This window comes from Xenopus tropicalis, chromosome 1 (genome assembly GCF_000004195.4).
Source record: "Xenopus tropicalis strain Nigerian chromosome 1, UCB_Xtro_10.0, whole genome shotgun sequence".
NCBI lineage: Eukaryota > Metazoa > Chordata > Amphibia > Anura > Pipidae > Xenopus > Xenopus tropicalis.
Genome location: NC_030677.2, coordinates 27,314,814 through 27,339,731, shown reverse-complemented (window position 1 = coordinate 27,339,731; position 24,918 = coordinate 27,314,814). Strand labels below are relative to the sequence as shown.

General features: G+C 35.5%; 1 protein-coding gene across 2 annotated transcripts in view; it reads left to right on the top strand.

The window, feature by feature from the left end:
* rab28 (RAB28, member RAS oncogene family) overlaps positions 1 to 24,475 on the top strand; it is a 61,108-nt gene extending 36,633 nt beyond the window's left edge. Inside the window, exons 5-8 of one of the 2 annotated variants that reach the window (XM_018093837.2) lie at positions 10,836 to 10,939; positions 13,997 to 14,074; positions 18,111 to 18,205; positions 21,056 to 24,475. In XM_018093837.2, coding sequence (XP_017949326.1) covers positions 10,836 to 10,939; positions 13,997 to 14,074; positions 18,111 to 18,200 — 272 coding nt within the window. In that variant the 3' untranslated portion in view covers positions 18,201 to 18,205; positions 21,056 to 24,475. The remainder of the gene's footprint in view (positions 1 to 10,835; positions 10,940 to 13,996; positions 14,075 to 18,110; positions 18,206 to 21,055) is intronic. The other variant, NM_001030430.1, reaches the window with a different exon arrangement.
* Positions 24,476 to 24,918: the final 443 nt, after the last annotated feature.

Sequence of the window (24,918 nt, the reverse complement as noted above, 5' to 3'; positions counted from 1 at the left end):
CATATATATATATATATATATATATACACAGATTTTGATATAGGTTGTATTCTTACCAGAATTTCAGTTTTATGTTGTTATTCCTAAGAGCATCTTCATGGCCCCAAAGGACTTCTGTAATGCTTAAATTAAGTACCATGATTTGTTTTCTTATTTTCTGCATGCTTGTGTAATACACTGAGGAATTCTATGAAGACTGCCGCGGTTTCATTGCTTTTATACAGGTCACGCAGAATGACTTCTAATACTGTAATATTTTATAGCAGTACGTGCATTATTTATTATAATCCAGATGTTTATAAATAGGATAAGAATTTATAAATGAAGGCCTGTTTTTATTTAGTTTTATTTATTCAGTTTTATGTAAGTTTTTTTTACTTTTATTACCTTCTGCTCTTTGTTTATAGGATTTGTTTTTGTGTATTAATTTTGCTTAAGGCAATTTTTGTTTTATGTTGCTGAAACACAACTTTTGCGATATGCCTAGGTTAGGTAGGTAGCTAGGAGTCAGTCTGGGTTTTAAAGGAGAAGCTTGTGCAAGGAAATGGAGGCATGGGGGTAGAGAGTGGTCAGTGGGATAACAGATGCTAAAACCTAATAAAGAAGTAATTAGTCATTTTCTCATATGACCATAAGACCATACAATTGAGTACTAGCTCCTTATGTGCTATGCAGAGATCTTAATATGGTGGACCCATTCCTCCTTATAAGGACTGTGGTAATAGTAGCATCATGCTGCATGGTTGCTGTTCATCAGAATTAATGGTACAAACTATGGAGAAGGACAGCTAAAGAACCTGCTTTAAATAAAACAATAAAAATAAAAAACAATTTAGCATAAAGTGTTTATTTAGGACAATGGTCACACACTAAAGGCCAAAGTAACGCTGGAGTGGCTTAAGCCTTCGTATCAGTCCATTTGAGCATCTGTTGTGTACAACTGAAGATGATGTGCAAGTGTGCCAGTTTCACTTGCAAACAGTATGATAACTGGTACATACCCAAAACACTTCAGGTTATTGCTTAAAAATGTCACATAGATGACCATTTCATGCTATTGAGTAAAATTAAAGGGATTCTGTCATGGGAAAATATTTTTTACAAAATGCATTAGTTAATAGCATTCCTTTAGCAGGATCCTGCAATAATATTTGTTTTTCAAAAGCACAATCAGATGTTTTTATATTTCACTTTGAAATTTGACATGTGCCTAGATATATTCTTAGTTTCCCAGGTGCCCTCAGTCATGTGACTTGTGCTCTGGTTAACGTAAGTCATTTTTTTACTTTGCTGCGCTGCAAGTTGGAGTGATATCACCCCCCTCCCTTTCCCCCCAGCATCCTATCAGTAGAACAATAATCAAGTAATAAAATAACATTGCAATTACAATACCACCTGCAATTCTAAAAATGGTCCCATGCCCCACCTAGTGGTAGATATAAAAATAGCACTCAATAGTAAAACACCCAAGTCCAGCCATGACGTCTCCCAGTTACACTAAGGGGCACATTTACAAAAGCACGAACGCTCCGAGCGTATGTTCGCCGTTTTTTTCGGGCGTCCGCACGACTTTTTTGTACGGCGCACGACTTTTTCGGACGTTTGCACGAAAAAATCGGAAATGTTTTACCGCTGTTTACAATTGTTCGGTACGAAAATTTTGTGACTTTCGGATCGCCAATACGATATTATCGTGACTAATACGATTTTTTCGTAAGCATTTTCATGATATTTGCGATCTTCCAAAATTTTCGTTTCCAATACGATTTTTTTCCCATTCGTGATTCGGATTCGTGGATTAGTAAATGTGCCCCTTAGTAAGGTAAACAATAGCTTATCTGAAAGCAGTTTTTCATTGTGAAGTGCTGGTTCTTTCTGAAAGCTCTGTATTTAACACAATGACCCAAGATGGCTGCCTACACACCAGTACACACCAAAAAATACATGGATTAGTTCAGGAATATAAATGGTAGAATTAATTATTTATAATGTACACACTGTAATGTAGTAATATAAGCTACACCATAAAAATTATGACAGAATCCGTTTAAAGTGGTGTCAAGAGTCTAAATACTTTTGCAAGGCCCTGTGCAAACTACCGGTATATTATGTACACATAATCTGTGGTGTTCCTAAAATGTTTCCACTTTTTAGCTCACTACTGACAGAATGTGGATTGTTGAGATTCCCTAAATGATAGGTTATTTATTTAATCTCATATGGTATTTCTTGGAAATTGCTCAGGTGTCACAAATGTTCTATATCTTGCATATTTATTTATGACTAATTTAATGAAACCTAACGCACTACAAATGCTCTGACTGCATGCCAAAACCTTTATTTTTACATTTCTATTGCATTCAGTTATTAATATCAGACAATTACAGGGGGATGTAGAAAGCATTTCACTTTAATAACAAGCAGTGCAATTAGATTATAGGACTGTCCCACTCCTTTATATGTCTGTACAATGCCATTTCAATGGGGAGATTTCAGTTGGGTGATTTCAGGCAGCTCTCTGGGAAAAATTAGTCATAACCCCTTTAAAAATAAACTATACTTAACAAGGGCAGATCTTTATCCTAGAACATAAGAAAATAATATAAAAAAAAAAAAAAGTCCTTGACCTGCTAACATTCTTAATTTCATGGCGATATCCATGTTTCCATATAATGTTTATACATAAATAGGAATAATAAAGAAATTGCTGTTTTCTTGGTCATTTCTGCGATGACTGTAGCTTATATTTAGAAGTGAAAATATTCCCGTAATTTTAAGCACATGTAAATCAAATTAATAAATTATTAGAGCATTTTACTTGTCGTTTCTGTGTGGGCTAATCATGCTAGGTCATTATTGGAGCATTATGTAATTTCACAACTTGTATGAACAGCTGCAAGCACTTGGGGAGACATTTTTTTTTCTCTTAATTAGAATAATTCCATGATACAGTATAACTGCAGCGTTTCATAATTCTTTTGCACATATACCGTGTATACCTTAAGCATTTCAGAGGACATTTTGCTGCTGTAAAGGAAGGTTTGAGACCCATTTCTGTATAATATTAGATTTAATGTTGAATGTGAGATTCATCTTTGACTTCTATACAACTTCCTGTATTTTGGAAGAAGAAGCACAGTCATCCTCAGAGCCTCCCGTCCTTCCTGGAAGTGATTAATAAGATGTATACACATCTAAGTTTCATGTTCTGGTGATATATTTACCTTAACTGCCTTGTTGTGCTGCAGCCACAGTTAAAATGTTTCCCTGGCAGTGATTAATCTAGCAGTGTTGAAGTAACAAGCAGTGGCAATATTTAGATCATTTGGGTTAATTTGGCTGTCAGTCATTCAATTGGCCTCTTATACCTCAGTGCCTCTGCTTATGTTTTCCAATCAAAAGGTTAAGGAGAAAAAAATGTAATGTTCCATATTAAGGCAGCATAAACCAACAGTAATTACATGTCACTCATAATAACTGTGAAATTGCCCCTGTATCAATGAGCATTCATTAAATATACACAACAACACTGAAAGGAGCACTGGATCCAAAAAAACAGATTTGCTTAAACATAGATGTTTGTTATCCTTGAGCTTTAGACAGCCACACGCTAGCCATAAACCTGCACTAAACACTAGAAGCACAGAGTTATATCTATTTAGTTGTATTGTAATCCTGTTTATTGCCAATGCGTTACTACGGGATCAGTTAAAAAAGAATCACATTTGCTATTCAGAAGATGGTTTTTGTAAAAAATTCCTCTTTTGAATGTATCAGGAAAAAATATTGTTACTAGGTATACAGGTATAGGATATATAGTCTGGAATGCTTGGGAGCAAGGGTTTTCCAAAGGAATCTCCATACTTGCTACAAATCACTTAACCATTCAATAAACAGAATAGGATTGTTTTTCCTATAGATTATGCAGCTTACTTACCATTGTGCAAAATTATCCCCCCCAAAACACTTTAATTGAATTCAGCTGACAAGCGTCCCTCAACTCTGGCCCTAGTTACCTGGATTTCCAAAATGTCCTGCATGGATCCTGTCAGACCCATGTCTGACTTGGGCACAGCGACCTTCTTGGCCCCTACTATCAGACTTTACAGCAACAAGTTAACTTCTTTTCCTGATTTGGGAACCACAAAACTGGAAGTGTCATCCCTCAACTTGGTCAGGGGGAAGAAAATATATTTTATCTGTAGGGGGCGGTAGATTAGACCCTGCATTTTACCTCACCTGCATAGTCAAGGAACCAGAGACTTTTCACCCAAAACCAGACCACTTTGTGTGTATTCCATGGGTATCAGATTTGATTCAGGACTCTATTACAAGGTTGGATGGAAACTTTTGTGCCACTATATCTCAGTTTATTTCAGTGTAAGTCTATGGGGGGTAGTTTCAGCCATTCCTGCTGCCTTCCATTTGGGAAATGCCTGACAGCACCAGTACTAGAATATTTTTCTCAAATGTACCAATGGTCAAAATGCCTTATTTGCCATAGCCCTTAGATTTTAATTTTGGAGTTTGTGAATTCGAGTTGGTTTTTCTAACGCTTATTTTTTAATGTTGTAAACTCATTTGAATAAAAAAAAAAACTTGAATACATCGAATTTTTGAGTTTACAAACTCGACTAAAACTCAAATATCTTGAAAATAGGGCTTGACTTTTTCTAGGACAACTCCCATTGACTTCTATAGAAACTCTCAAACTTTTAGATGAAGTTTTACATTCCAATTTTCAAGCTTTTTAAATACCAGACATTCAAGTTTTTGAACCGTAATTCAAATTAGAGGGTTTTTTTTATATAGTAAAAAAAAAAAAAAAGCATGAAAAAAAAATCAAACTCAGACGTTGATGATTCACGCCTTTAACATCTGGTGATCCAAATTACAAAAAGATCACTTATCAGTAAACCCCAGGGAACCCCCAAACATTCTGGATAACAGGGCCCATTTTTATTGCAGAAAAAAACTGAGATCAGAGAAAAATAATAAGGAAAAAGTTACTCTTGTTTTATATTAAACATATTGAAATATATATACAGGTATATGATCCGTTATCCGATATCCAGTTATCCAGGAAGCTCCAAATTACGGAAAGGCCGTCTCCCATAGACTCCATTATAAGTAAATAATTCTAATTTTTCGAAATGATTCCTTTTTTCTCTGTAATAATAAAACAGTAGCTTGTACTTAATTCCAGCTATGATATAATAAATCCTTATTGGAGGCAGAACAATCCTATTGGGTTTATGTAACGTTTTAATAAATTTTAGGTTTTCCTGTCATGTGGAAAACCCCAGGACCCAAGCATATATATATATATATATATATATATATATATATATTATATATATGCACATATATACACACACACACACACACACTTTTTTTACCATAACCCTATAACCATGAATTCATTGTTTTAGCTCACAATTTGTCATCTGCATTTAGAATTATTGAACTTTTAACTAGTAGTTGGCTTAACTAATGATCACTTGTTTATCCCATTTTTCATTTACTTGTAAGTGCCCTTGAAAAATGTGCGTATTTAGCAATTTTTTAAGCAGTAGATGGCAGTTGTCTAGGGACATCATGTTTTTCTACTGTGATAAGAAAGTATACATTTTAATGTAAATATTATCATTGATACCATTAGGATTTTGTGCTTTGTAAGTAAACTCGATCCATCTTGACATTTCTTCCAATTCGTGGGGTCTTGAAATTTCTCCATTTTTCTGTATAATAAATAGACACAGATGGTTTTCTTCTTTACTAGGGTGTGTTGGAAATAAGGCACCACGGCCCACCATTAACTGTAAGGCTTTAATGGCAGTTTCCTCACTGTCCTGCAGTCTTGTTTCTGCTTGAGAACTTCTGAACTTGTGTCTGCACAATGTAAAGTGGAATGGATGTTACAAATCCTGGAGAATTGTATTATACACACAAAGCTCTGACAGACTTAAGTCTGTAAATCTGATAAAGGGATGTAATCATTATTTGTTTCAGACAAGCAATTGCGTGTGATAGAAACCAGAAAAACCAGTAATAAAATGAGGTAACAAGTTATTTCTGCATGGTCTCTCTACCTTAGAGAGTCTTTAAGAGTTTGTTTATGGCACCAATTCATACACAGAGAAGATATATTTTGTTCATATATGTCACAAGTTAATCCGGCGTATTTTAAATGGAAAATGAAGTGTGTGAACAAATGTAATAATTCACGGTTGACATTTATTGTAGCTCTACCATTCAGCTTTTATAATTTATTATGTACAGATACAAACCACAATTAAGTGGTTTTATTTTAACTAATAATAGCATTAGTGGGATTTCCTTTTTACTTACAGATCTTTAGAGGAAAAATATTTAGTGTCAAAAACCTTTTGCATAATGAAATAAGATGTAATTAGAAAAATGGCCCAATATACATTTTTTAAGAATTTTCAGTGGTTTTAATGTTACTGTAAATTTAATAGCAACTGAAAGCAGTATTTGTTTATCTCTTTCCGTTCTCTGATTAAGACTTTTGAAACTTCATGGGCCGATTCTAGCTGCTGATATCGGTCCCTTAGACCGATTTGGCAGCTAATTGCCCTGTGTAGGGGCACTAACGATGATCGGACAGGTTAAAAAATTTAGTCTGATTGGGGACCGCATTGGCTCGTTGATGCGGTCCCCGATCCGACTTCGCCTATACCCGTCGTTCTAATTCGATCGTTCAGCCTGGATTCGCCCGATATCACCCATTCTTAGGTGGGGGATATCGGGAGAAGATCCGCTCGCTTGACAACATCGCTGAAAGCAGTAAGTAGTGTTCTGATCATTATGTTAGACATCTGCTCCCTCCAGCCTTTATAGGTTACATTTTTGCCCAACTAACTATATTAAAAATATTTTTTATTTTGCGCATCTATCTATTTTACCCAGATTCATTTGTGCGCTGAACTGTTCCTTTACGTGTAGAGAATATAAAAAGATATTGCTTTCAATAGCAGTTACATTTAAAAATAACTTGAATGACATTGAAACATTTTAAATAATGTATACCACGCGGCCACAAAAAATTTACAGTCGTGATTGCTCATGTGGCCTGAACATGCTTAGAAACCTGTGCCACTATAATTAGTTTATACCCACAATGCAGCATTTTTCCAGATGGTGTAGTTTTAGGTGTGATACTGTTTGTGTCCTATTCCTTTGGTGCATCACTGCGGAGAGCCTGAAGCTATTGCCTATTTTGGAGGTGGTATTAGATATTATTATTATTATTAACATTTATTTATAAAGCTCCAACATATTCCGCAGCGCTGTACAACAAGTGGGTTTCATACATTGGACATACAGAGTAACATATAAAGCAATCAATAACCGATACAAGAGGGGAAGAGAGCCCTGCCCAAAAGAGCTTACAATCTACAAGATAAAGATGTAGTGATGCTTTGTGTTGCCCTGGCATATTTCAGTAACAATCCCCATCAGCTAATTAAATCTACAAACTATTTTGATTTTCTTGCTCAAAAACAAAAATCCCCAGAGTATACCAATTACAGACCTCCAATATCATTTTTTAAATAAAGCTTTTTATAGAGTAAGTGGACATTTTTAGTTGATAATCGAATGACACCATTATGCAGACTTACTAGATTTGCAAATTTACAGGTTTTTACAAGCCAGTAGGGTCCCTTCCTCAGGAAATCAGTTTAAGTTTTTTTCCCTATACTTGCTCAAAGAGCCTGGTTGTCCTTAAATGCTTGTGAATATATTTGCCCTATAATTTGACAGCATTGAGTCAACACCATTATAGGGACTGTACGCAATAAAAACAGAAACTGTTCAATGTAGCTTCCAGTCACCTCAGGATCAGATTTGGAGAAACTGGAATGTACACAATAAAACCTGCACACTGCTTGAGTACCATGCCCTTTGCAATGAAACATGGCATTGTTTGTTAGGTTTGGCTCTACTTCCAGTGGGTATATAATGGGAGAAACTAAATAATATACCTCACACTTGAATTATGCATTTTCTGTTTCAGAGCAACATTTTTGGAACACAGGCTTATAGGATTAACATTTGCCCTTAAAAATAAAGTATGTTGACTGCTGCAAGTGTTTCCAAAAAGCTTACACGGCATTTCCTTGTTTTCCTAAACTGACTTATAGTTGGAGTTAAATGCATTTACAAAACTGATATATTTTCATTTGGTATTGAGTACTAAGGCAAGGCGTGCTTCCTTTTTCACATATTAGTTATAAAGCTACAGCATAGCATGTGCATGCATTGCATAAAGGACTATCTAATTGTGCTCATTTATATGTTTGGTATTTTCATGCAATACTATACAGATAGGGTTGCCACCCTAGCCGGTAAAACACCTGCCAAGGCCGGGGCTGGTATTACAAATTTACCAGCAATGTAGCTGCCAGTAAATCTGTAATATCCTTAAGTTCAGCCCCTGGCCCACCCCTTTAACCCTCAATCTGCCCAGAACCCGCCCCAAAGGGGTTGAACTTGATGTACTTTGGTCTTTTTGTAACCCAACTTAACTACGTAACTGCATTGAGGTTTGCGGCTACCATCTTGGTTCTCTTTTTTTTCCCAGTTTTCACCAACCAGACACATGTGCAGTTGAAATGAGGTCCATATAGGCAACTGTGCATACCCCTCTTTTTCTTGCTCAGGAGGCACTTAAGGGCTATGTTGAAGTGCCTTCTGATTATGAAACGTGTAAAGTTCAAGGGGCCTTAGTGGATTCCTCGTGTCCTTTCATTAGCTCCTGACTGAAGCGCAATGGACAAGTCTGTCACAGAGTATGTATATGCAGAAGTGGGAAAAATATGGAAATAAGTAAAGCAGAGTAGAAAAAATAACTCAAATAACAAATAACTCTGTTACATTCACACACGCACAAGGGACAGTGTCATTAGAAGGGAAAACGGCCTTTATCTCTTGGAGTATAGGGAAATGCCTAGGGGAAATTCACACAGACACAGAAAACATGCATGCAAATAGTACTCAGGATGGCAAGGCAGCGGTACTAACTATAGAGCCGTCATGCTGCCCATTTCTTACCCATCACTGGCTTGTATGGAAATGTATACATACAAATATAAGAAAGAATTCTAAGTTCCAGATCAGAACGCATTATGGCATCATTCTTCAGTCAAAGTGCTCACGTCCCAATGTTTCCAGAGATCCTGTTTTTGACCACACTGACGGATCTTCACTTTTTTTATGATATGAATATAATCCTTACTAATAATTGGTATATACATTGTCACTGATTACTAAGGTCTGAAGCAGTTCCAGCTATATATAATGTAGGATAAAGAAATCATTTTATTCTTCACACCTTAGAGTGTGGCCATCCCTGTTTCTCTCTTTACTCTTCTAGCTGACACACAGCAAACACTATTTGCAGTATCCATGTTAATAGAGCACAAAATTGTGCCTACTGAGATATTTTTATTGAAAGCTAATAACTTTAATTAAGCATAATTGACAAGCATGCCTGGATATTTTTATAAGACATAATATATTTAATTAAGCATAATTGAGTAATTCAGCCAATGCTTAGTCAATTAACAAGCAAGGAGTTTACTCTTTCTACATGTTAAAAAGCAAATGCTTTTCAATTCACTTGGCAAGAAGAGCGCCTTTCTACTACAATGAACAGAATGGTCATTTTTTGCCTGTGGTTCTTCTCTGGGCATAGCATTACTGTCAGTGGAACTAACTTACTTGCCAAGTAGGTTTTCAAAAATCTTTAAATCCTTATTTCACCTCAAGCCCCCAAAACGCTTAATTTAAAATGATATTATGAAAAGGACAGATTTATACCTACTCTTCCCCATCTTCAAGTCCATACCCTTTGTATATTCATCACTATTCTACTAAGGTTTTCCTTTAGATTCCACAAAATCTATCTCCCACCCATCTGCCCCTCTATCTGGGACATTATTCTTATTTTATCATTTTTCTTGTCTATATTTTTGGGGCAGAAGCACTTTCAAAAGACAGCCCTTAGCAAGTAGTGGATTTTGAATTTTCTTTTAGTTTTATTTTTTTTTCCTCTTATTCACAAAATAAATTTGTATGTGACTATAATTCCTTTTCCTCTCTTACTTTGCCACAGAGACTTCTTGTTAGTGCTATCCTCTTTATTCTCTGGTATTTTCTTACTCCTAAGCATTCTTAATTTTTTTTCATGTAAATACAGGTATGGGATCCATTATCCAGAAAGCTCCAAATTACAGAAATCCTGTCTCCCATAGACTGAATTTTATTTAAATAATTCAGATTTTTAAAATGTATTTCCTTTTTCTCTTTAATAATAAAACAGTACCTTGTATTTGATCCCAACTGAGATATAATTAATCTTCTTTTGATGCAAAACAATCCTATTGGGTTTATTTAATGTTTTATTGTTTCTTTAGTAGACTTAAGTTATGGAGATCCAAATTATGGAAAGGTCCCTTATCTGGAATACCCTTGGTCTCGAGCATTCTGGATAAAGGGTCCCATACCTGTATTTGGACCTATGCCAACATCCAGTTCCTTTTTGGGTCAAAAAAATTGCCAAAAGGATTTCTATTGTCAGTATTACCATACACTACACCAAACTGGGCATCAGTCCCCATTTATAAGGTCTCAAGGGAATGTTTGGAATCATCAAAATACATTTCATTGCTTTGCCATAATAAATTTCTGATTTTTATATGTACATAAACATACACATGTATTTGTTTAATTAGATGACTGCAAAGCAAAGCTAATGCTACAATTTATGTATATGTGCCTAGATTAATACATCTGTTATTCCTTTTTAGTCGACTTGGAGCACATGCGAACAGTAAAAGCTGATAAACATCAGAGGTTCTGCCAAGAAAACAACCTAGGAAGTTATTTTGTTTCCGCAAAGACAGGAGATTCTGTAAGTAAAAATATGACAACATCAATATTGTCATTTGTGTTAGAACAAAGCTTGGAATCTGAAAGTGAAACTAGAAGAAAAATGATAGAAAAGGGTGTAGACTTATTGAGATGACCATGATAATACACATTTCTGCTTGGTTTTACAACTGGGTCATAAAAATGAAAATCTAAAGCCAAGGGAGAAAGCTTTGTGTAGTGAAGAAGAGGATATAAATTGTTTTTCCTGAGGAACTAGTTTTATTGGAGCTTTCTAAATTAAAAGTCAGATTGATTGTAGGAACAGATGCCTTGTGTCTAAAGGTATTTAGAGATTAGGATTTCTCAGGGGAGCACCTACATGCAACAGGGCCCTTAACCTTATGTTTCTAACAAGTTCTGTATTTAAGCAAACTACACTATAATAACCAAGAAATAAAGGAATGCTGTCTATGTGGAGTTGGCAATGGCAAGAAAAAAGTTTTGATACAGGGTTGAGGTTGAAATAGTTGTTGTGGTTTCTGGACCTAAGTTGCATCACCAGAGACTGTATTCTATGGGAAAGGACCGGGGCTGTACGTTCGGTACATAAATGCTTCAACTCCAACACTAACTCTTCAGTTTATGGTACCTCCAACTCCTCTGTTTTTAATATACAGATATAACAAACTTGCTCACTAGGAAGCTCACGCACTACCCTGTTGGCCATCCAAGCCTGTCACCACCAACATAAATGAGGATCCTGTTCAAGTTTGTGTCTAAATCTGTAACTAAGCCTGTGACATTGTGGCTCTTTATTTTATTTATTAAATAAACTACAAACATTCCCTAAACCTAAAGTGTGAACAAAAGACAAAAATGAAACCAGTAAGGTTATAATAGCTGAGCTGGACTTAACACTAGTTACGCACTGGCCTTCATTCTTACAACAGAGAAGTACTGTATTATGACTATGTATTATCTCTGAAATAGTACATTGTTTTTTTCATGCCAATTTAAATTTATTAGGAGTCGGAACATTTTTGCCTACTCCGACTCTAGGCACCCAAAATGGCCTCTGATGCCACAGCTCTGGAAAGGACAGTTAGGTGATGCCTCAGACCTGTAAGACACCCCATAAATCCCCCTTACCCTATTGTAAGAATTATTTTTGAAAAGTAATAACACCATAATGCTAACATAGTTAATTGAACAAACCGTAGGGAGAATTCTGCTGCTGCCTGACTCCAAAGGAAAGAAAAATTACGGTATGAGAAAGTTCAGCTTTTCTTACTTGCTTCATTGTTCAGCAGCACCAAAAAGCCTCATTTACAAAGCCCTTGGGAGCAAGAGCACAAAAGGGCTCATGAGTGAGCCCAGTGCTTAATTGTTTAACTAGGACCAACTCAGCTCTGCCTCATATTTACTAAAATTATTTTCTAAAATCATTTGTTAAAATGTTAACCAGTGCAATGACAGTATGCCTTTAAGGTGGTAAAAATCCAGCCGTTAATTTTCAAGTGCTTTTTTCAGCCAGTAGTACATCAGCGTAGAACAGCGGGAGATGACAAATCATAAACTGATGACTTGTGACATATAAACTTGGACTTCATCAACAGACCAAAGCCGCCAGTTCCATCAGTAAATCTTTAGGAACCAAACATTAGTAATCATGTATAAGGCAACTGTTAAACTTAATTGTCCATGACAACAAATAAGAAACACGGAGGACTGGCAATACAGTATTAGGGTGGATGCATGTTTTTCTTTTTCATTTCAAAAGGCACCATTTTTGGTAAGCTGATGAATGCAAGCTTTTTAATTATTATGATAACACCAACCTTCAGTGTTTACCTTATTTTTAATTAAATGTTTCTCTTTCCAACTGTTCCCCTTATTTTTCCTTTCCTTGGATTCATAGGTCTGTTTGGGCAGGCCCACAGTTGCACATAGCAGAGCTAATAGCAATTTTTTTTTTTTTTTTTTTTTTTAAAACCTGTTTCATCTACATGTGTTGCTTTATACATAAAATACATATATCAGTATCACGTCTAGCACAGAACAAATGATTGGTTCGTTTCATTAACAGAAAAGGTAAAAGTAAGAATATTGTACTACTGGCTGGAAAGTGAGGCTGTCCCACAAAAAAGATTAATCAGTGAACATTATCTTTGAAATCTTTAAATACCACTCCTGTTGTCCAAAGTTAATATTGAGGCTGCAGCATCCCCTTAATCACCCAGGATTCTTTCTCCTCCTCTAACCCATTTGGCCCCTCCCTCGGGAATTGGCTTTGGCTCTTGGCTTACTGAGCATGCTCAGTTTTTTCAGCTTCAGTTTAGCAGGCAATAAAGACATGGCATTGCTGGTTCCCACAGAATCTTGCTCTAGCTGTCTGCTCTTATATTTTATCCAAACTCCTCTCCTGAACTCAGGTTAACCATTACAGTGCTCAATCCAAGCAGGACCTTTTATCAGTAACTAAGTTCTGCCTGTGTAAGCCTGCATTCTTCATTGCAGGAACCAAATAAGTATCTTTGCGCACATGTGCTGTTTGCAGATGTAAACTTCACTGATGATGTGTGAGAGGAAAAATGGCCAGCAGTTGAAATTTGCTATTTGCTTTAGGAAAATGTGATTGTGCTTGTGAATATGGTGCAGTTGTATATGGTGTACCACTACTGAAATCCCTGGTCTCAAAGCTGTTTATTTGTTGTAAAGAGTGGGATTAGAGAATCCCTTTGAAGGTTCTTTTAAATGGGATTTCTGTGTTTGGAGCCTTTCAAGGGATTTTTCACTATCTGTAATATGTGGAACAAAAAACAAGGCACCATTTTTTAACCTGCCCTTAAAATATCTGGCAAGCCATCATATTGCTCCCAGCCACGGCCAATAAGCTCCCAAGTTGGCCTTGAGTGCCCAAGTTGGCAGCCACTGTTTGTCTGTGTATGGCTATCATAAGGTATTTTAAGGACTGGGGAGTAGAAATTCAGTGTTTACATGTCGACAGTGTTTACAGTTCAGGAAAGACTTGATGTATTTGAAAGTAACTAGAGGATGTCTGTTTTTAATCATTTAAACTCCTTTTTTCCCTTTGTAGGTTTTCCTGTGTTTTCAGAGAGTTGCTGCTGAGATCCTTGGAATCAAATTAAACAAAGCAGAAATTGAACAATCTCAGGTAATAATCCCACCAATATTTGCCCCCATCCCCCCAAAAAAATATATGAATATTAGGATGCTGCAGTAAATTTTTTTTTTATTTGCAAAATATAATTATGTTCCATAACTTCCAGTGATAACACTAAGGGGCTGATTTACTAAGACACGAATTCGAATCCGAATTGGAAAAATTCCGATTGGAAAACGAACATTTTGCGTCTTTTTCGTATTTTTTGCGATTTTTTTTTTTGGCGCCTTTACGACTTTTCGGAAATTGTCGCGACTTTTTCGTTACCAATACGATTTTTGCGAAAAAACGCGAGTTTTTCGTAGCCATTACGATTCACTCGTATCTTGTCGCGACTTTTTCGTATTGAGCGCTCGTAAGCGGCGGCCGAAACTTTCAGACTTAGCATGATTTTGGAAGCCTCCCATAGGACTCAATGGCACCCTGCAGCTCCAACCTGGCCCAAGAAAAGTCACCATACTGAAGCTTGAATGAATCCGAACGCTATGAAAAAATCGCAACATTTTGCGCAACTTTCGGAATGGCTACGAAAAAGGCGCGACTTTTCGCGCAAGTTTTAACGCTACGAAAAAATCGTCAGATTTTGAGCAACATTCGGATGGCAACGAAAAAGTTGCGATAATTTTCCGAAAAAATCGCCAAATACCGATCGTTACGAAAAAAAACCCCCCCTGGCATTCGGCCAGTTTGTGAGTAAGTAAATGGGCCCCTAATAGTGTTCATTCTTACCTATAGCCTCATAGGCATCACCTGGTATATTTTAACTAAAGCATTTTAGTTTAATGCAGCTTGTTACAATTAAAGGTTATGATGAAGGCATAATATTCAGCAAATTAATCAGATTTGTCACTCACAAGAGAGGGTGTGGCCAGCCGTAGAGCTGTTCACAAGAACTGAGTAATACTCAATTTTGTAGCTCTAGTTGTGCATGATATGATTTTTTCATACAATTCTATGCCTATTGTATACCAAGATATCTAAAGGCAATGTCTGAGCATGTGATGTTACATTGCACAACTGAAGTAACAAATTATAGTGTATGCAAATTCAGGGCTTATCCCACCTTCACAAATCTACAGATAAAGATGTATTATAAATTATAATACTTATTAAGGCCCATAGACCGCAATGTTTACAACTTATCTCAGCTAACCTATTGTTTCTCCTACTCCCATGTAACTGGAGGAGTCCCAAGCCGGACTTGGATTTCTTACTATTGAGTGCTATTCTGATACCTACTGGGAGCTGCTATCTTGCTCCCTTCCCATTGTTCTGCTGATCGGCTGCTGGGAGGGGGGGTATCACTCCAACTTGCAGCGCAGCAGTAAAGTGTGACTGAAGCACATGTCACGTGGCTGTGGTACCCTGGGAAATGAAGAATATGGCTAGCTCCATGTGAAATTTTGAAATTAAATATAAAGAAATGTGTTTGTGTTTTTGATAAAAGGATTTTAATGCAGGATTCTGCTGAAGAAGCTCTATTAACTGATGGGTTTTGAAAAAAACATGTTTTCTCATGACAGTATTCCTTTAAATTATGTAGTTGTCATAAAAACAGTCCAGGTTATCCTGATACTTAATGTTAACATGGATCCCACACAACATGCTTAAACTTGTTTTGTGGTATCGCCATCTTAAAATGGTCAGGGTATAAAATATTGTAAGACAACAATGTCATGGATTCCCCGTGGCATATTCATATATAATAAATTGTCTTGAATCTTTGTAATACATTTTATTACATTCTTACTAATAGATACAATGAAGTTGTTAGACCCGATGACCAATACTTTCTAATTGGAACTAGTTTCAAATGCTAGTTTCTCTAATGCTCACAAAAAAAGGAATGGCAAGTATTTAAAAATAGGATCCATAATATATACAGTAGTAAATATAACCTACGCTTTATCATAAAATCTCCTGGCTGTAGACTGTAGATCGTAAAATTAGTAATGATTAATGTAAAGATTACAACAAAGGAAATGAAGTAAATAAGCAGTAGTTAATTACATTTTCCTTGGTGACCGCATTTTAGTGTAAGTTGAAACAATTTTTATTATTGCAGAAAAAAAAAACGTTGCATTTGGATCACAGCCTTATAAGGACTTTTTATTAAAAATAAATAAATAAATAAATATATTGAATTCCCTTAATTACTAAAATAAGGGGATAGCCATAGCCCAGTAATATTTCATTTAAAAGTCTTTGCTTAGGGAATAAGAATTTGATTACTTTTTGATCATTCACCACTCAGAGCACTATAAGTAGTAGTAGAGATATGTTAGAGATAAATATTAATAGATAGAAGTGTTCTGGTATGGGATCCGTTTTCCAGAAAGCTCTGAATTATGGGAAGGCCATTAAATAACCACATTAAATGCATCTCAATCTTATAAGGAGCAAGCTGCATCTTTGTGTATAAGGTTGGGACAAGACGTATCCAGTTATTAACATCCTATGAATATGAAAAGCCTTTGAGTCTAATAGGACTTTAGCATCATTCATTTACTGTGCTGACCCATGGCCAGCCCTACAGGCAGATGCCTTCAGCCAATTACATAAGAGCATTTTTCTCAACCAGATTCAATTAGAAGAATAAACTGAGTTTAGGCTTGTCAATATTTGTTATTGCCCTAAATTTCTATAGTGCCAACTTAACCACATTAAATGCACAGATTTTAACAGAGATTGTTAAATGATTGCTTCACTCCCTGCATCAGTGGAACTTACAATGAAGAATCAAAGCTTTGAGGTATAAGTCAGCATTTGTTCACTTACCTTTGACATCCTGTGAGTGCTTCCACTATATTTGTGTTTATAATTACAGTGCTAGCAGCCATTTTCACTCAAGACAAAGACTAAATAGTTATAGCCATTGGTCCAATAACTAACTTAAAAAAAAAATCTTTCAGCGCTAGGAGTGCATTTCATACTTAGCAGCAAAAGCCATCCAGTAACTGTTTTCTAATTTCTAAATATGGCCCTATAATGTCAATTTTATCCTTTTGAAGACCTAAAGGTTTGTACGTTTGTATGTTTTAATTTATAAAAAAGTTGTTTTTCATAACTTTCACACATTCATTTCATTTTCATCTTCTGTTTCTTTATATCATTGTTTTTATATTAGTTCCAATTGAAGGCACTCAAATTTTGTTTCTACTCACTTCCATACTGACCAAGCTCAGTAGCATCAAACTCTTTGTGGGCAAATATTTAGTCAGGTGGGCACAAAAGCAGTTCATTATATAAGAAGAGATATTCTCATCTAGGGCTTTTGAGCCTCCAATGAACCTTGGTATTTCCCATCACACAAATTGCCTCAAATTAGCCTAAGGCAGAACAATAAAGATAGGACAGTTGGTTTTTTTTTCCCAAAAAGCTTTTTAAATCAAAATAGAAAGTATAGAAGCATATCATTTTTGCTAATGTTAAAGCTGGGATAAAATGTGCTCTTATAATTATTATCCCTTTACAGCAATGTCACACATGACAGACACTTTGTCGTCCAAAGTAAATCTGTTACCGTAGAAAATACCCCTAGTTTGCTTCCCCTTGGCAGTAATGTGAATTGCTGGTGGGAAAACACGTCGTGTTTGCTTCCTGAAGTTGCGTCATGAAGTAATTTTGGGCTACTTCCCGACGCATGTGTTTTCCTGGTAAGACATGATGGTGTTAGAAAGGAAAATTTGCAAAGCTTAGGGATTATTATACAAATATATTGTAACTGGTTTGCTTAAAATCATGGGATATCCCTGGAAGTATCTTAGCAGTTTCACACAATATTTCTATTTGACATACAGAAAGGGAATATAATTAAAAAAATATATGGTACTTTGCCTTTAATATCTTTGCCACCTGTTGGACTAAAACATATTAAAATGTTTTTATTTACTTCTTTGTGTTTTCTTTTTTTTCTGTTCATTTAGATTTCATCCTTTCTTTAACCATTTAATTGTATTTCTTTATCTCTTTTTCTTTATTTTCATGCTGATTGTTGGCTACCATACTTATTACATCTGCCTGGCAGCGTATTGTAAAGGCAGAAATTATCAACTTTCCTGAAGAGCAAAATCCAGTCAACTCCACAAATCAGAGTAAAATTTGCTTATTACAGTAGATAAGGTACTGAACCAAACAAAGTATTATACATAAAAACATGTGTAATACAACTGATTTCTGCTAAAGAAAACAATAATGCCTTTGTGCAACATTCACAAATCTAACAGTTCATATATAACAATCTTTGCCGTATTCATAGTTAACCAAAAACGTGCAGCTGAAGAGATGTTCACCTCGGAATTGTCCTGCTACTGATCCACAGACCCTGTTCTGCTTTTTTTTATTTTCTTATATGATCGCATAATACTGGCAGCCGACTTAACTCCTAATGGCTGCATTTCCTGTCAGTCTGACATTGCTTCCTGTGCTGCAAATCTAATATAACGATATAGTGCCATTGCAAGGCAGAAATTAACCAATGGCCTTTGAATTTATGCAACTGGTTAAAGTGCACAATCAACCAATGAATTGGTCCAATAGGAACAGAGTAAGGACAAAGCCTAGACGTGATGATGTAAGCATATAGGAAGTTCTCAGTGTTTCAGGTTTAAAATAGGCCACTCCCATTCCTTCAGAATACTGATCAGAGAGACAGAAAAAGGACTGATTTAGCAGATGTAAAAAGCTTTTACAGGGGCCTTTTTATGATTTTCATGGAAAATGGATTTTCTAACATGCTTGAGAGCATTGTTGGTGGTTTAATAAGATTTGGATATTAAAGGTGAACAACCCCTTTAAGAACTATTTTTCCTAATAGTAAAAGCTCAACATAGTATGTATTAGCATTTATTCTCCATAGTATTGATACCACATAATTGGGAGTTTGTATATTCAGGCTGTTAAACCTGGCTTTTGCAATAAGAGATTTTTCCACATTTACTATGTTTAAAAAAAAAAAAAAAAAATCTTCAATGTTAAAGATAAAACCAGAAAAATGTTTACTTTTAAGCATGTTCTACTAGTAAAGGATGCAGGTAAGCCAGCTGTAAACACACAGTAACAATCCTGTGCTCCATATTTGCATTTATATGTCCAAGTAGCTGTTACCATTTTCATTGCGTTGGCAACAATATTGGTTAATGTCAATTTAAGATGCATTATACAGGCTAAATAGCCTCTGTGATGACATCTTCTGCATACATCAATGGAACAGTGCAATTTGTTTTTTAATAAGTAGGTAGTTCTATTGTATAGCTGTATATGGAGAATGCCAGATAAGAGGTATGGCACCTATAACATGTATAAGTATATATGCAAATATACATACAAGTGATGTTCCCTGAACTAAATATTTGTGCAAAATTAAGGAATTCTTTTTGTAGTTTAATATTCTTAATTATGCATATATTATGTCACACCTATAACATAATATTGTTATAATACACAAGAGCCATGAATATTTTATAAAATATATTTTGTCAATGGTGCATAGTATTGTTAATTATAATCCGTGTACAAATGTCATTTGTGTCACTTGACTCACTGAAACTTGTCTATAAAAAACATAACATACCCATTGCGGTACATTATTTACAGTATACAAACCCTATGTTTCCTACAGTTACAATTTTACAGTTAGTATATTGAAAATATTGTAATGCGAAGAACTACATTTATCCCTTGTGACCAATTTCTTTGATGACTTTCTAAAATTCTTTACTAAGCGAGTTGTGAATGGGATTCCTTGATTAAACTTAAAATATCTGAAAACACATCTTAATAATTTACCACAGTGAAATCTGTTCTGAGACTTTGGTTATGACCTATAGTCTATTTAATTGCCCCTTTTTTATCTAAGAAATATTTAGCACACGATCGTAAAAGCGAAACATACACTGTATTTAAATGAGATATTATTGTGGTTTATATAAACATCTGCATAATTTATTGAGTTGCTGAAGCAGCCATGATTGCTCTAATGACTAAATATCATCTGTGGTTTCCACTAAAATCATGTACCCTCTGGTGGCCAAATCTAAATGATAAAAGGGTTGCATGGCTTTATTACATAGTAACATAGTAAGTTGGGTTGAAAAAAGACATACGTCCATCACGTTCAACCATAATGCCTATATATAACCTGCCTAACTACTAGTTGATCCAGAGGAAGGCAAAAAAAAAAAATCTGAAGCCTCTCTAATTTGCCGCAGAATGTGCTTCCAAGAAATAGTTTATCAACAATTAAATACAGTACTTTAAAGAGCCCTAGCTCCCCAAAGAATTCTCTAATAAAACTATTTCCCAGACACTGGTAAGGCTGTGGACACTGTATTAGCATTAGTGCAATGCTCTGGTGTCTGATGTTACATGTTATGATAGGCAACACTGAGGCAAACTAAGATGCAGATGCATTAGTAACATATTAGTAACTTAAAAAAATATATTTTTATATATGTATTTTACACAGAAAAGAAAAGCATAATAATGATGTATTTATATATAAAACCTTAAAGCGATACTGACATCTGGTATTAAAAGTTTTTTTTAAATATATCATCAATATATCATCAATTTTGCCGTACAAGTTTTACCTAAACTGTTATATACCCCAAGTTCCTATATGACAGACTGGTTGCAAAGGTTGGTCAGGTTGGTAACACAGTCAGGTTAAGGAACTTTATAACAATTACTTACAAAAGTAAACCTATTGGTGAATAATGATCAACATCGTACAGGTAACTTTTTATGTTCACCAATAATAGTTTTTGTCAGTATCACTTTATTGACATGCATAACATCCCTTTTTTAGTAAACAGAAGCAGTCAGAAGCAAACTGACTGATTAAATGCAAGGGAATATGCTCTCCAAAATATGTAAAAACTTGCCCTTTGTAGACTATGTAAGGGGCAGTCTTCTGCACTTATGAAGCTCTAAACTGCCTTGCTAACTGAGGTTTCTCTATTACTATCACAGAGAGTGGTGAAAGCGGACATCGTGAACTACAGTCAAGAGCCAGTTACAAGAATGGTCAACCCTCCACGAAGCTCAATGTGTACAGTACAATGAAATATGTTTTGACGTGGAGCCACAAATATTTTTTTACTATTGCACATGCTCATGGTTTACCAGGAACTTTGGTTTAACAGTGACAATCTTGATTGGTGCAATTAGAGGTTTAAAAACTTATTGCAACACTTTATTTTATAAAGCAGCAGGCAGCCTTGGGCTGGCCAGGATCCAGCCTTTGGACCACACACTAGGAATTATGAACAAGTTGTATTTTCAGGATACTTAAGAAAATAAATACTTATTGTGTAGAGTATGCCCCCTTAATATGATGCAGCTAATATTACTGAAAAGGCATTGGTTGGATCATATAGCATACAAATTACCACGGGTATAAACCACACTTCAGTAACCTTATGGGACAAGATAATCATCTTTTTAATGTATTTATGTTTCAGGCTCTGTATTAAGTTTAAAAGTATCACTAGCTATAACTGTGAATGTATTTTTTGTCGTGACAATTACATTGAATTATGTGTATCTGTCTCCAAAAAATGTTCATTATCCTTACATTCACATAACCTTATGTACACTGTTTATCGTACAATTGGATTTATTTTTTTCTCATTATGTAAGACACGGCAGACACAACGTAATATCAAAGCCAAATATCAGTTCCATAAGCTTTTTAAAAGATATCTTACTTCTACCTTTACTGACGTTAAATCTCAAAAAGCAAAGTGTCTAACAGGGCAGTCTGGCAACCATGTTTTTTTGCTCTCAAAATGCACCCGGATATTTAACGTTTCAGTGCCAGGATTTTATCGATCTTGTGTTGTCATGTGACATCAGGAAACAAGCGACAGGGTATAGATAAAAAAGAAACCTAGAACCATAGATTCTGCAACAATAACATGATGGTACTTTTCTGCAGGCACTGTAGATTCTATGGCATTTCTAGTGCAAGGGTAAAGGGGTATTTCTATAATGTGAAGCACCATATTTAAAAGATATTAAAAGAACAGTACCAGTTGTGTTGCCACCAACATGGATTTATGCAGCTTAGTCGCCATAAAGTATCCAGAGATAAAGGAAATAGGTAAAATAGACAATTATTTTCTTAAAAGGTACTCTGTCTGGATAATAGATCCCATACCGTTATTATTTATCTGACTATTTTATAGAATTTATGTCTACTGTGCTTATAAACTCAATCTATATTTTCAATCACAAAATATATGTAAATTAAATAGATTAAATCCAGGATATTTATTGTTTCAAAGACTGTATTTTAGTACTTAAAGGAAGAAGGTTCTTCCACACTGGACATGTTGGTAATTCGTTTGCAGTAGTTAAATCATCCTACTGCATAAAGTGTTCCAAAGCTTGGATGGACAACTATATATATTATGAAACTGTTAAGATTTCCATCGTTGTATGAAATGGGAGACTGCATAATAAAGGGTACTTCTTAGAAACAAAATAAATATTTTTTTTCTTGATAAATTCTTTGGAAGCACATTCAAGACCAACATACACACTTAAATCCAATTTGCTATATCTTTGGAATCTCCAATAAATTTGTATTTGTTGAGCTCTTAGGACAGGAATGCTAAGGGCAGTGAAACATGGTGTTTTACCCACCCTATTTGTGAGTAGCCCAAACACACTGCACCAAAATGCTCTCAATGACAATCACCGGAAAAGCTCTAGTTACAACTTGTGTCATGCATTTCTCTCCTGATGGAAATTACATCATATTCTTGCTTATTAAACCATTTATTGACCACTTTTGCCCTTTGCAGGGGCGTTGCCATAAAAAAGGGCATCAGAGTACAAATGAATAAACATGTAAAAGAGTGGTTCACTGTTGTGCACCATTCATGTGATGCGATGGAGAGAATTTCAGTAAAGGCCTAAGGAGAAAACACTTACCTTGAGGGTCCAACTCGCTTAGACCAGTGTTTTACAAATATTAAAATAGGGAATTGTCAGCCTATGAACTGCTTAGCTTATGTAATAAAGTTACTCTTCATAAAAGCCATTGCTGTCTGGATTACCTCTGAGAGATGAATAGAAAGTGGGTCTAATTTTAGTTAGCCAAACTGTGTCTCTGTGGCTACCTCTGTGCCATAAAAAGGTAAGCTAACAAATACAATGCTGCTGGTCTTCAGAAAAGCTGTGTATTAAGGAACTGGTTAGTCTCGGAAGATTTGGGGCAACAGTAATGGCAAAACGGCAATTGCCCACCAACATTTACATACTTCCTTAAGAATTCTTTTTTTTACCCCAAAGAAAACATGCTTCTCTTTACTTCAGCCTCATTATTAAAGGGTAACCATAAGAGAGCTGTCTCCAGTGCTGTTAATAGTAGAGATAGGTTCCCAGTTTACTTTACCACTCTGGCCAAAATCCATCTTAGCTCAGTAAGCAAGGCTTGTCTCTAGAAGTCACTGCGCAATAAACAGTGTTTTAAAAGAAAGAAGTTCAACCCATCAGCAGTTTTTTATTAAAATGATAAATGGCCGCCAGTCAGATGGGGTGTGTAAATTAATTCTAAATATCTTCTAAGGGGTGCACAAATCTGTATAGACTGCATAGCCAGAAGGAGCTTTCATCGCTTACACATCAGTTGGAACAAGAATGAAAATTACCTACTGCACCTTGGATACCTATTCTAATAGTCCGTTTGAGCATACTTGTCTACTAAGCATGTTCTCATTGGTCAGTACATCAAAATAAAAACAAAACACACTGAGGAGCCGTGTTGAAAGGTTGACAGCGAGCCTTATCATAAAGGGCATGTTGCTCTTGATTGTGTCTTCTCACCAGAGAGCATTGACAGACGAACAAGGACAAGTGCAGAAACTGCACCTTCCAGTCAGTGTTCATAAATTCTCCCAAATATTGCAGTTAATCAGAAAATGTTATAGTTTGAATGAGGCTTACTACAGCATAGAATAGGTTTTAGTATCGAGGTAATATGATGAGCTAATGTGCAAACAATGCAATATCTTATGTAAAAAAAAATTATCCCATAGGTAACTGTGAATTTATCAGTATACTCAGGAAGGGAGTCCCTGCTATGTATATTTAGATTGTAAGCTTTTCTGGGCAGGTCCCTTTTTACCGCTTGTATTGCTTATCCGTTGTATTTTTGTATGCAATTTGTATGTTCAGTATATTAATTTATTGTACAGCGCTACAGAATATGTTGCAGTTTTATAATTATGTGTTAATAATAATGTTACTGAATAATGTTACTATTATGCATGAAAGCTTGGTAATGGTTGGCTGCACTGCCTTCTGTCACTGTGTAGTGTAACACCCTTGTTCAGCTATGTCCTTTTCTTACATATAATAATAATTTCTTTGGTATTTTTGTGATTTGAAAGATGGTTTTTCTTCCTTCACCCTACATGCAGACAGAGACAAGCTGTTCAGCAAATGTAGGAAATGGTCCTTGCATTTCGGATCATTGGGAACGTATTCATCTCTTGTTTATACGTTCCTACTGTAAGTGCCAACAAGGAGAATAAACAACAACTGCTTCATCATCATGTGGAAATATCTCTTAATGGCTGAAAAGGAACATATGAAGTGAGATCTCTGGAAATTATCCAGCCTTTTGCACTAATTTGGCGGGGCACTATTTCAGCACTGGAAAAAACGAGGAAATAACACACGCACACCAAGCATAAAAAAGAAAATATGTTATTTGGAAATTAAGCTCAAAAGAGATGATTTAAAAAGGTCATTTATTAATGTATTTAACTTTATTAATATTAAGTTGTAAAGCTAGGACTTGCCCTAGGTTCTCACATGCAGGG